This window comes from Phascolarctos cinereus, unplaced genomic scaffold (genome assembly GCF_003287225.1).
Source record: "Phascolarctos cinereus isolate Bilbo 61053 unplaced genomic scaffold, phaCin_HiC Scaffold_1;HRSCAF=81, whole genome shotgun sequence".
NCBI lineage: Eukaryota > Metazoa > Chordata > Mammalia > Diprotodontia > Phascolarctidae > Phascolarctos > Phascolarctos cinereus.
The window spans coordinates 268,955,212-268,968,366 of NW_027555514.1; the positions used below are offsets into that span (position 1 = coordinate 268,955,212).

Here is a 13,155-nt window from a genome sequence, read left to right on the forward strand (position 1 = left end):
GCAGGGTTTCATTTCCAGTGCTAGCCAAGTCTTCAGAGGAATAGCCAAGGCAGGACCCCCGGAAGAAAGGGAGCATAGAGTCCTGCCAATGTGCGCCAATAGACTTTTCTACCTGGCTGATAGGAATGGAGTCTAGCATCACTTCCCGCCCCCCCATGCCCTCTCTTCCATTCCAATTTGTCCTTGTCACTGGGCCCCTCTCAAATACACTTCATTCATCCACCTTGTCCCATTCTTGGATATCACAATTTCCTTTTCTATAAACTTTTTTTTCTCACAATTTCCTTTTGACAATTTTCTTCTGGATGACTCAGTCCCAACCAAAAATTAAAAAGATAATGAGAATCTCTTTTTTCCCTTGTCAGTCAAACTGAATATCCCCAATTGCATCTTCTGTGACTCACAATTTAAACATGTATTAGTTTTATGCTTCTAAAAGGAGAATAGACATTTCTTATTCTCATGGCTGAGAACCTTTTATTTTCTATTGGTACAAAATATGCAATTTTCATTTCCATATTAGCTTATTTTTTCCAGTCCATCTCATACCTAAAAATGCTCAAAACAGTGAGAGAACATGGAATAGTGAAGAGGCTGGGGGCTTTGGCATCGAAGTGGCACCACTGATCCAGGCTAGGTCACGTTGTTGTTGTTTTTCGGTTAATCAGTCATGCCTGACCTTTTGTGACCATGTGGACCATAGCACAACAGGCCCCCTATGTCCTCCACTACTTCCCAAAGTCTGTCCAAGCTCGTTGTTTGCATGACACCATCTATCTATCTTATCCTTTGCTATCCCCTTTTCCTTCTGCTTTCAATCTTCCCCAGCACCAGAGTCTTTTCCAATGAGTCCTGTCTTCACATTATGTAGCTTAAGTATCCGTCCTTCCAATGAATAGTCAGTTACATTCTTTTTTTTTAGTTTTCAACATTCACTTTTATAACATTTTGAGATCCACATTTTTTTTCTCTCTCCCTCCCCTCCCCCCTCCCTAAGATGGCATGCAATCTGATATAGGCTATACATATGCAATCATTTTAAATATTTCCACATTAGTCATTCTGTGAAAGAAGAATCAGAACAAAAGGGAAAAACCATGAGAAAGAAAAAACAAAAACCAAAAAAAGAGAGAAAATAACATGCTTCGATCTGTATTCAGAATCCATAGTTCTATCTCTGGATATGGATAGCATTTTCCATCATAATCTTTTGGAATTGTCTTAGATTATTGTACTGCTGAGAAGAGCTAAGTCTATCAAAGTCGATCATTGCACAATGTTACTGTTACTGTGTACAGTGTTCTCCTGGTTCTGTTCACTTCACTCAGCATCAGTTCACATAAGTCTTTCCAGGCTTTTCCTGAAATTTGCCTGCTCATCATTTGTTACGAAACAATATTGTTCCATTACATCATATACCACAACTTGTTCAGTCATTACTCAAATGATGGGCATCTCCTCAATTTCCAATTCTTGGCCACCACAAAAAGAGCTGCTATGAATATTTTTGTACATGTGTGTCCTTTTCCCTTTTTTATGATCTCTTTGAGATACAGACCTAGTAATGGCATTGCTGGGTCAAAGGGTATGTACATTTTTATTGCTCTTTGGACATAGTTCCAAATTGTTCTCCAGAATGGTTAGATCAATTCACAACTTCACTAATAATGCATTAGTGTTCCAATTTTCCCACATCTTCTCCAACATTTACCAGTTTCCTCTTTGGTTATATTAGCCAATCTGACAGGTGTGATGTGATACCTTAGAGTTGTTTTAATTTGCATTTCTCTAATCAGTAGTGATTTAGAGTATTTTTCATATGGCTATAGATAGCTCTAATTTCTTCACCTGAAAACTGGCTGTTCATATCCTTTGACCATTTCTCAATTAAGGAATGACTTGCATTCTTATAAATTTGACTCAGTTCTCTATATATTTTAGAAATGAGGCCTTTACCAGAAACACTGGCTATAAAAATTGTTTCTCAGCTTTCTGTTTCCCTTCTTAATCTTAGTTGCATTGTCTTTCTTTGTGCAAAAACTTTTTAATTTAATGTAACCAAAATTATCATTTTGCATTTTATAATGTTCTCTGTCTCTTGTTTGGTCACAACTTCTTCCCTCCTCCATAGATCTGGCAGGTAAACTATTCCTTGCTCTCCCAATTTGCTTATGGTATCACCTTTATATCTAAATCATGTACACATTTTGACCTTATCTTGGTATATCATGTAATTTTTTACACATCAGTTAATTTTTTTTAAAGTACTGACTGATTTGACCTCTTTCTAGTCGAAGGGACTAGAAAAGTCTTGTCTAGCACCAGAATTCAAAAGTGTCAATTCAGGGGCACTCACCTTTCCTTATAGTCTAGCTCTCACAGCCATGCACTGATACTGGAAAAACCAGAGCTTTGACTATATGGACCTTTGTCAGCAAGGTGATGTCTCTGCTTTTTTGTTTGCTGTCCAGGTCGTGCTGTACAACTTTCTTATTTTGCAGACAAAGAAACAATAGACTGAAGAGATGAATTGACTTGCTATGATTTTTTCTATGTGTGAGGGGCAAGATTTTTAACCCCAAATTGGAAAAAATCTGATATGTAATAACTGAGTGACCCTAGATAAGTCACATAACCTCTCTCCACCTCAGTTGCATTATCCATAAAGTGGGGTTAATAACACCAGTAGGACCTACCTCACAGGGTTGCTTTCAGCTCAAATAAGATAATGCTCATAAAGCTTACTGCCAAAGGTAAAGGGCTACAGATGCATAAATCAGCATTATTAAAATACTTGAAAGTTTCAAAAAGAATAAAATTTCTTTTAAAATTATCATTTCTTGCCATTAACCCAGACCTGATTTTTCCTTAAATATATTACTGAAAAGTCTCTGCATGCAATTTCCTGCTTCTTGGAGTTAAATGCTTTTGCTTCGTCTATACCCACTCAGTTCTCTTATTTTTAAACTTGGCATATGTGACCTATAACCCTGCAGTGCCCAGCACAATGAAGTGTTCCAGATTCAGCAAAGAAATTAATTGAGAGACAATGCTGACCTATGGAAATAAATGAGGGAGAGCTGAAACTGAGGTTATTACAGTAAACATAGAAAATTCAGTTGGATTTAATAAGTACACGTTAAGTACCAACTATATATCAAGCATTGTACTGGGCATTAGAGAAACTAAGACACAAACCAGTCTTTGTCCTTAGTCCATCAATCGACAAGCCTTTGTTAAATCTATACCATGCACCAGACACTAAGCTAAATGCTAGAGTTACTGGCATCAGGGACAGCCAATGAAAAGTGATGTAATGAGCTTATTGGGGATGGGTCAGAGGTCACAGGAAACCAGCAAAATCATCTTTAAAATCCCCCCAAGAAAAGATTGCCTATTATGAAATTCACAGTGACCCTGAGAAATTCTTTAATAGTACACGAAGTGATATCAAACACTGCCTTGGGAAATGGCACCTTCTTCCCCAGGAGACCATCTTACTGTCAGATGGCTACAATTATTAAGAAATGTTTCCTTATATGGAGCCCCAATTTGCTCTCCACAACTTTCATGATCCTGTTGCTGCCCTCTGGAACTCAGAAGTACCAAGCAAATCCCTCTTCAGTGTGAGAACTCTTAAAATTCTTGCAGATGGCTACCAGGTCTCCCTAAGTTTTCCTTTCTCCAGGCCAAGCAGCCACCACGTATCCAATTAACATTCTCATGGCATGAGTCATAGAGCTCCTCACCAACCTAGGTGGCCCTCTCTTGACACCCTCTGGGTTATTAATGAACTTCCAACACTGAGTTGCCCAGAGCTAGGCATATATAGATGTAGCCTCACTGGTGAAGAATACAACAGAGTTCTCATTTCACTTTGTTGTTTAGCCATTTCAGTCATGTCTCACTCTTCATGACCCCATTTGTGGTTTTCTTGGCAAAGATACTGGAGTGGTTTGCCATTTCCTTCTCCAGCTCATTTTATAGATGAGAAAACTGAAGCAAATAGGGTAAAGTGACTTACCTAGGGTGACACAGATAGTAAGGGTCTGATTTAAACTCAGGTCTTCCTGATTCCATTCCTGGTGCCCTATCTACTCAGCCACCTTAGCTGCCCCTCATTTCACTGGTCCTAGATATATATATCATAGAATCCTAGATTTAGAGCCAGAAGAAACCAACCCTCTCATTTTGCTGATGACTAAACCACGGCACAAAGAAGAATTGACCTGCCGAGGGCCACACAAGTGGTAAGCATCTGAGTTTCGATGAGAACTTGCTTCTTGATCTCCCTAACTCTTATTCCAGTGTCCTATCCACTGGGTACCTCTAGCATTATGGTTTTTTTTTCTTAATTCACCTTGATGATTTCAATTTGTTCTTTAAGTTCTCAAGAAACTGGATATTCTCCAGATTTCCTTTCCAACTCCTAATTTAAGATACTGAAGCTTAAAAAAAGGAAAGAAAGCAAATATTCCATTTTTAATAAATATGTGCAGGGGGAGATGATCAACAGGGTGAATTAAAGCATGGGAGAAAGCTGCTCATTGAACAGATGTCACTGGATCTGTATTTCATTGTCAATGCCAAAGTGACAGGTCCCTTTACTTGAAACAAGAGATTGAGGCAAGTCAATGGACCCAAAGCTGCCACTGTTCTTTTCCCAGTGTAAATATATGGCCTTGACTTGGGAACAGAGATCCTTGAACTTCAAAGAGACACCAGGAACTAAGTTCCCTGGTCCACATAAATCTTCCATATTCATTATCAATTGAATTAAGAACATTTCCTGTTAAACATTACAGTACATTTACAAAATTAAAGGTAAAGAAAAGGACATAGGACAAAGTAAAGAAGATATGAACAAATACATCACGTACAGCTAAAAAGGAGAGGTAATATGTTATTGGCTTTGTCAAATAAAACCAACTTAATGGAAGATCCCACAGAATTTTTTTAAAGATCCCAGTTCCTGGGCAATCCACATACTTCCAATCACTTGTCTATATAAATGCAACCTTATCTCCACTCTGCCATCCCTACTCTACTCTATCCTCCTTTCCTCTCCTTTCAATTACTACTAGCATCATAGGATCAGACATGTGAAGTAGAGAAGGACCTCAGAGGCCATGTAGTCCAACCCTTTCATAATGCACATGAGGAGCTAAAGTCCAGGAAATGAAATAACTCATCCAAGGCCACACAGGTTGTAAACATCAGAAGCGGAATCTGAAGCCAGGTCATATAGGAGCAGAGGTTTAGAGATGGAAGGAAATTCAGAGGCCATTTAGTCAAACCTTTTCATGTTACAGGAAGGGAAACTGAGACCCAGTGAAACAGTGACTTGCTTGAAGTCACAGATGTGTGAGCCAATAATTTTTTTTTAAAATAGATTTTATTAACTTGTGGAATGAGTTCTTTAGAACAGATATCTCATACAATTATAGAAATTCAGATCTCAGAGGGATCTCAGATTTCCTTTGGGAGAAACAAGAATGTTGGTGAATTTACCTTGTATGATGAATAAAACAACTCTCATGTCTCTGACACACACACTTTTTACAATTCTTCCCAAGTAATTAGACTGAATATCAGCTAGTATTTCTCAGGGAAAAATAATAATAAATTCATAAATTAGCATCATATTTACAGGTAGCCTGTCAAGTTGAACACTTTGGATGCCATGCAATATTTTGTCCTTGTGAAGGTCAATAATGCTTATTAGCAAATGAAAATGTATTTGGATCCATAAGCAGGAATTTTATACTGCTTAAATTTCTCATCAGAGAGCCAGTCTGAGCCAAACTTTTATTCCATGTGCTGAAATCTCCCATTAAAGAATAATGCCTTAAAAATATTATCCAATAATTTATCTGAACTTTTAAATCCCTGACATACCTATACATTTCACAAAACATGCTCTCTCTCCTCACTCAAAGGCTTTGCCTCTACCCCAACCCCAATGTTGTCCATTCTCTCTGGCACAATGGTCCTAATCTTTCAAATAAAAAATGAGTGAGAAAATGAAGAAGGTCACAGGTCAATGAAGACTACCAAGAAACAGACTGAAAGACCACAACTTCCTGCCTGGGAAGCAATGTTATAGAAGTGCTAATTGTAGCCCAATTGATATATTTTCAAAGGTAGGTATATTTCCCTGCTGAAGTCATTAGGTCTTTTTTTTTTTTAAAGTGAAAGATATGTCACTAGGTAGTGATCATGAGATTAAATTGTTATCCTCATGAGTTTCTGATTTATCCCTGTGTGAAACTCTCAGATATTTATAGGAAATATGGAACAGAGATTTATCACTGGAAGATACTTTAGAGTCTACTGAATTTAAAGTCTTTATTTTACATTTGAGGAAACTGAGGTTCAAAGAGGTAAAAGTAATTTACTTGTCCAAGGACAGATATACAGATATAGATATATAGATATAGATACATACACACATATATATATACACATATATATGTATATATGTATGTGTTTGTGTATGTTTATATACATATACATGTATGTGTATATATACATACACACACACACACACACGTGTGTATGCATGTGTGTATGTACGTATCAAGTAGCAGAGCTGAGATTTCTATCCAGGTCTTCTCTCTCTGGATCCAAATCCAGTGCTTTTTCCACCACACTCCACTGAGGTCCCCTTCACAATATCCCACAGAGAAAGCAGATTAAGTGTTCATTTAACGTCAAGGAGACTAAGAGATGGACGGCGGATAAAGTCGATGTGAAAACTAAAGTATCTGGATTCCGGTTTGTTTTGCTTCAGAGTTTTCAAAATATAAAATAAGATTATGAAGATTAGGTTCCACTTCTGACACACACTGGCTGTGTAACCCTGGATGAGTCATTTAATTTTTCTGTGATCTAGGCAAATCTTTAAATTGTCAAGAAGATGCCAATGCACATTAACTAAGAATTTCTTCAACAGGTATTCCAGCTGTATTACCAATGAAATCACAGGCTCCATCCAAAAAAAAATTTGGTAATTTATAGGACCTGATATAATTACTTAGCATAGACTAAATAACAGTTGACACTTGATGAGTCTCAAAGAATTCTGATTTCATGCATCAAATAACTGGGGGAGGGATGGGAGTAGGGGAAGAGAGGTCATGCTGTTGACATTTGTTTTGTTTTAAATAATGAACGGTGATTTTTAAAAGGTCAGCTAGGATTGCCAGGACTGGATTCAGGAAAACTCATCTTTCTAAATTCCAGTCCTGCCTCAGACACTTCCTAGCTGTGTGACCCTGGACACGTCACTTAACCCTGTTTGCCTCAGTTCCTCATCCGTAAAATGATCTGGAAAAAGAATTGGCAAACCACTCCAGTATCTTTGCCAAAACCCCAAATGGGATCACAAAAAGTCAGACATGACTAAACAACAATTTTTTAAAAACCTAACTTACAAGACAGTTGCTGATTTTACCTTCTATTTCAAGAGTGGTGGCCACCAACTGGGCTCCCAAGAACATAAACAGCATCAAAATCAACAAACACTTATGAATGCTTGTTGACTTACTCCTGATTGGCAGAAACAGCATGGTATAATGGAAAGGAACAGGGAGCATGGGCCCTTGTCCTGATTCTGAAATGAGGTAATCATGAGTAAGCAACATGCCTTCTCTGAACCTCATGCTCTTCAGGAGTAAAATGAGGGGGTTCAGTTTGATGCTTTTTAAGAGCACTTTGATCTCCAGCATTCCTTTCTGTTCTGTCCCTTCCCAATTCATTCCATGGCAGCCCAGCCCTCTGTGTTCTGCCCTATTCTCAGCCTGGCCCAGGGCATAGGACACTGGACTTGAAGTCAAGAATATCTGGGTTCAGTTTCCACCACAGACACTAACTAGTTGTATGAGCCTAGATGAGTAACTCAACTTCCCTGTGCCTGAGTTTTCTACATCTTTAAAATGAAAGGGTTGGCCTCGATGGCCTCTGAGGTCCCTTAAAATCTAGGATTCTGTTCTGTTCCATTCTATCCTACCCTGTTCTTGAGAAAGTATTTGCAGATAATGTTCAATTTTTATGTAGTAATGAGAAACATATCAATGCTGCCTTTTAGCTTCTATTGCTAGATCTGGTGGAATTCTATTGCTAGATCTTCTGAAGAGGGGAGTAGTAAACTTTACATCTGGTCTTTGTCCTCTGTTTCTTCCCTCCCCGTCTCTCCCCCATCCAAGTCTGGAGAAATGCTCCAATGTCATGACTCTCTCGAAGACCCGCCTCTGTAAATTCCATCTCCAGGAAGCTGTTCTCAGCTATGAACACAAGTCCCACATACTGAGCAGTACACATCCATTCAGCAGATGCCACACTGAGAATGTTAAAGGTACCAAGAACTCCGCTGCTCATTTTGACCAAAGCAGCCTTGAAAACAGAGACTTGTCCTGAAATTGGCTGATAGCAACTGCTGGTTCTGTACATCTAAGGCGATGCTGAACGATTCTGATTAGAATCAAAATCCCTCCCCTCTGTCCTCCACCCACCCTTGGATCTGAGGAGATCCATTCAGAAGGAGTGAGGTAGAGCATACCATCAATTCAATGTGCCGGGTCCATCTGTTGGCAGCAGCAAGATGCAAACAGCTTTGTAAGTTCTATTTTCAATGAAATATCACAGAACAGCTTGTCCCAATGATATTTCTAAAGCCTGCCTGCAAGCCGCCTACTGGGAAACCCAACAAAGAAGAGAAGGGGGAGAGCAAGGAATACAAGAGTCAAAAGACAGAGAAAGGAGAGGAGAACAAAACCAGGGAAAGGAAAACAGCAGAGAAAGCTAAGGTTGGGGAGAGATTCAAGATTATACACCCCAATTGTATATGTATAAATATATATATATACACACATGTATATATATATATATATGTATATACATATATATATATGTATATACATACATATAGATATAGATATAGATATAGATATAGATATAGATATAGATAGATATAGATATAGATATAGATATAGATATAGATATAGATATAGATATAGATATAGATATAGATATAGATATAGATAATATAAGAGGACATAGATTTAGGCACAAATTTAGAGCTGGGAACTTTAGTGTCATTGATTAAGGAATTCCTTAGAGAAAGAAGCCCTCAAATTAGAGAGCAAATCAAGAAAGATACAGAAATAAAGGCACAAGAAATATTGGAGGAAAAAGAAATAATAATTAAAATACTGGAGAGAATTTCTTTTTCTTTCCTTTACTTTTTTTTCCTTTTGGTCCAAATCTGTGATTTCATTGGTATTCGGAATTTCCAGGGTGGAAACTCCCTCAATCAATGCAGATCTACAAAGGCTCAACATTCACCTGGGGCATTAAGACATAAAATGACTTGTCCAGATCCATATAGTTCCTATATATAAGAGGCAACAGTTGAACTCATGTCCTGACTCTGAGGCTGGTTCTCTATGCACTATACCAATTACTACTTACCTTCATAATTAGTAATTTTAAAATATTGTGACAAAATTTTATAAAAAGTTTCCCACCCCTTTTAACATAATAATAAGCCCCTTTCCTCCCAATTACCAAGGGAGGATTTCAAAATGAAGCCTTGGAACTGCTGAGATTCGAGTTTTCTCACCTATAAAGTTAGTGGGATGGATTATATGAACCTCTAAGGTGTAAGTTCTTATGATCTTATGGTCTTTTTCTTTCATAGGATATTGACTTGAATACTCAACAGTAATGGAGGTTGACCCTATATTATCTATGGGGCCTGGGCACAGACTCGGGTGCTTATGTCTGGGCACTTACCTGAGGTCGGATCACTTTGACAATATTTTTGAGGGCAGTGTCAGGAGATGGAGGCGAGCAATCAGGTGTGGGGCCTGTTGAGCTGTTTCTATGGTTACCACTTCCTGGAGTCGTAATTGCTACCTGAGATGCATTATCTGTGAACAAAAATAGAATGGCCGTGAACTTAATTACTTCACTTACTTTCTGACATCCGGGATGATTTCAAGGATGGCAATTCAGATTTCAGTTGTGCACTGGTCATCATTGAAGCCACAAAATAAGGGATGTTTGAACTCCTGAAGGGGGGGGGGAGCTTCATCAATATCATTGCTAGATGTTTTGTTCCAATTTTAGTTGGTAAATGTCTATCCCCTTATGGTCTAGTTCTGAGATCCTAAGGGAAGTCAGAGCTGAATCATGATCCTCTCATTCAAAATAGCTACAAATACCCCAGGGCTGACATGGACAATAGAACCTAATCGCCTAAAAGATGTAGACCCACTGATTAAGGAATGGTTCAACAAATTCTAGTATGTGAATACAATGGAATATTACATAAGGAATGAAGAATAAGATAATCTCAGAGAGCCCTGGGGAGTATTTTATGAATCAACAAAGAGCAAAGTAAGCAGTTCTAGAAAATTTATTCACACCATGCTATCACCAATGTAAACATAAAAAATAACCAAAATAACAACGAAAACACAACACTGAACACCATAAAATCATGACTGTCTGGCTTCTGGAGAAGACTGGAGAAAATGTACTTCTTTCCCTTCTTTGCAGAAAGGGGGGTGAGGGGGATGACTAGGGGGTAGGCTATCACGTGTATTGTCATACACCATTGATGTGCTGGTTGCATTTTTTTCTTATTTTTAAATGTTCATTCCAAGACAGGGATGGCTGAGTAGGGGAGGTAGGAGGGCCTTATTTACTAACAAATAACATGTTAAAATCAAATTATCAAAAAATGTGCCACGCAGCTAGGGCATAGTGGCTAGAGAACCAGTAAGAGCTAGGTTTAAGTCCAGTCTCTGCTACTCACCAGTCATAGAATACTGGCAAGTCCCTTAATGACCATCTTATCTGCCATCTTTAAGTCTATAAGTGGAAAAAAAAAATACAAGATGCTACATTGGGAAAAGGAGCTTCTCACCCAGGGGTATCTATGTCAATCACAGACCTAGTTTCTATCCCCTATCACTAAAATACTTTTTAAAAGATACACCAATCTTCTTTTGCTTCATTGATTTGTGACAGGTTTTAATAAGAGTTAGCTCTTCATTTCTCAGATGACTTTTTAAAAGCCAGACTTGTGAATTCCATCTGTGTAGGGAATTCACAGAGTAGAAACTCCTTCTACCAGGTCATATCAACTGCTTCCTCTGACTCGTGTTCTTAGATACTGTTGGATCACTGAGTCAAGAAGAGCCTGATATAATAACCATAGCTCGCTTTCAGATAGTAACTTAAGGATTACCAAGAACCATCCTCACAGCAACCCTGAAAGGTAGTGAGTACAAGTATTATTATTATTATCAATAATAATAATAATTTACATTTACAGAGGAGCAGTAGAGGTTCAGAGAAGAAGCAACTTGTCCAGGAGCATATAGCTAATGACTCTCAATAAAGGGTGGTGACATGGTAAATGAGATGATCTCTGGATCTGGGAGCATACTAAGAGAGTTCAAAGCTCAACTCCGTCACTACTTGGTTGCCCTTGGCCAACTCTGTCACTCTTGGGGCCACAGGTCCCCAATCTATAAAGCAAGGTATTTTAAGACGCCATCTAAGGTCCCTTCCAACTCTACCTGCCCTTGTAGGAGGGCATGTAATACATATCTTTGGATGCCGTGATCAGCACTTTTACCATTGCATCCTAATGTGTAGATTATAGGATTTGTGTGAACTCACCTAACATTCCTGATGCCACATCATTTTGGTAAGATCACACAGTCCCTCAAATATAAGAGGCAACTCAGTGCTGAAGTGGAAGGAATGCTAGATCTGGAGTCTGGAAGACTTAAATTCAAATCCCACTTCAGATGCTAGTTCAATCAGTTAATCTCTGCCTCAGTATCCTTATTATAAAGAAGGAATAACAAAACCTACCTCCCCAAGTTGTGATAATCCAATAAGACATTTGTTAAACACTTTGCCAACCTTAAAGTACCATATAAATATGATTATTTATTGTTATTTAAGTCTTTTCAAAGGGTTTTTTTAAGTTTCCTTGAGCAACAAGAAACAACAAAAATGAATGAGCATCTACAAAAAATGATTGATAATCATAGCAGGCTGTGGTGGAATGTAGATAACCATTGAGAACATTCCTATCATCCGAGATAACATGTCTTATTATGGTCAAAGAACTAAACTTACTCCCAACATCAAGGCAACCTTGGACTTACAACAATGACAGCTACAGTTTCCAAAACTATCTCCTCACAGCAACCCTGTAATGTAGGCACCACAAGTATTATTGTCCCCATTTTACAGATGAGAGCCCTGAAGCTCAGAGAGGTTGTGATTTGTCCATAGTAACACAGAGAGCAAATATCAGAGTTAATCTGCTGGCTCTAAGTCCCATTTTCTTTTCATTCCACCTAACTGACTCTACTTATGCTTGGTAGATCATGCAACTATTGACTGGCCAAATCAGCGGGATGTTATGTATTATTCATTTAAGTTATATTAAAGCCTCAGCACGCAAACCATTCAAATTTGGAAGGTTGACAACACTTCAGAGAGGACAGAAAATATTCTCTAAATATCTGCTTCTCAATTATGGAGTAGTTAGAAATTCTTTAGCTAAAATTCTACAGGGATGCTTCTTGGCATCTTATGATCGAGGATGTTCAAAACCTGAATTTACATCTGTGTTTAATTAATTATTAATAATTATCTCTTTTGAAAAGGAAAACAATGAGTGACCACCCGTTAGGGAATGGTTAAACAACCTGCAGCATCATGGAGTAGAAAGAGTATAGACTTTTGAATCAAAGGATCTGGGTTCAAATCCTAATTCTGCCAATTACCACTAGTGTACCCTCAGACATGCCGTTTCATCCCTTTGGGTGTCATCTTCCTCATCAGGGAAATTAGAAGGTTGGGATAAATGGCCTCTGAGGCCAACTCCATCACTATACCCAGGGTCATAAGATCTGACCACTTACTTCCTTTTAGTGGAGAAACAGGGGCAGATAGCGGCAGGATGCTGCATTTATCATTAGACACGTTTACCATACTGATTGGCTTTGCTTAACTGTCTTTGTTAAAAGGAAAAACTCAGTAGATTGAGGGTAATTGTAGGGGAAAGGGGTATATATGGAAATGATTGTGATATAACAAAAAATAAATCAATAAAACTTTAAA

General features: G+C 38.2%; 1 protein-coding gene across 1 annotated transcript in view; it reads right to left on the bottom strand.

The window, feature by feature from the left end:
* LOC110202710 (ankyrin repeat and sterile alpha motif domain-containing protein 1B-like) overlaps positions 1-13,155 on the bottom strand; it is a 262,667-nt gene that overhangs the window by 226,139 nt on the left and 23,373 nt on the right. Inside the window, exon 2 of the mRNA XM_020978977.2 lies at positions 9,796-9,932. Within this exon, the coding sequence (XP_020834636.2) occupies positions 9,796-9,932 (137 nt within the window). The remainder of the gene's footprint in view (positions 1-9,795; positions 9,933-13,155) is intronic.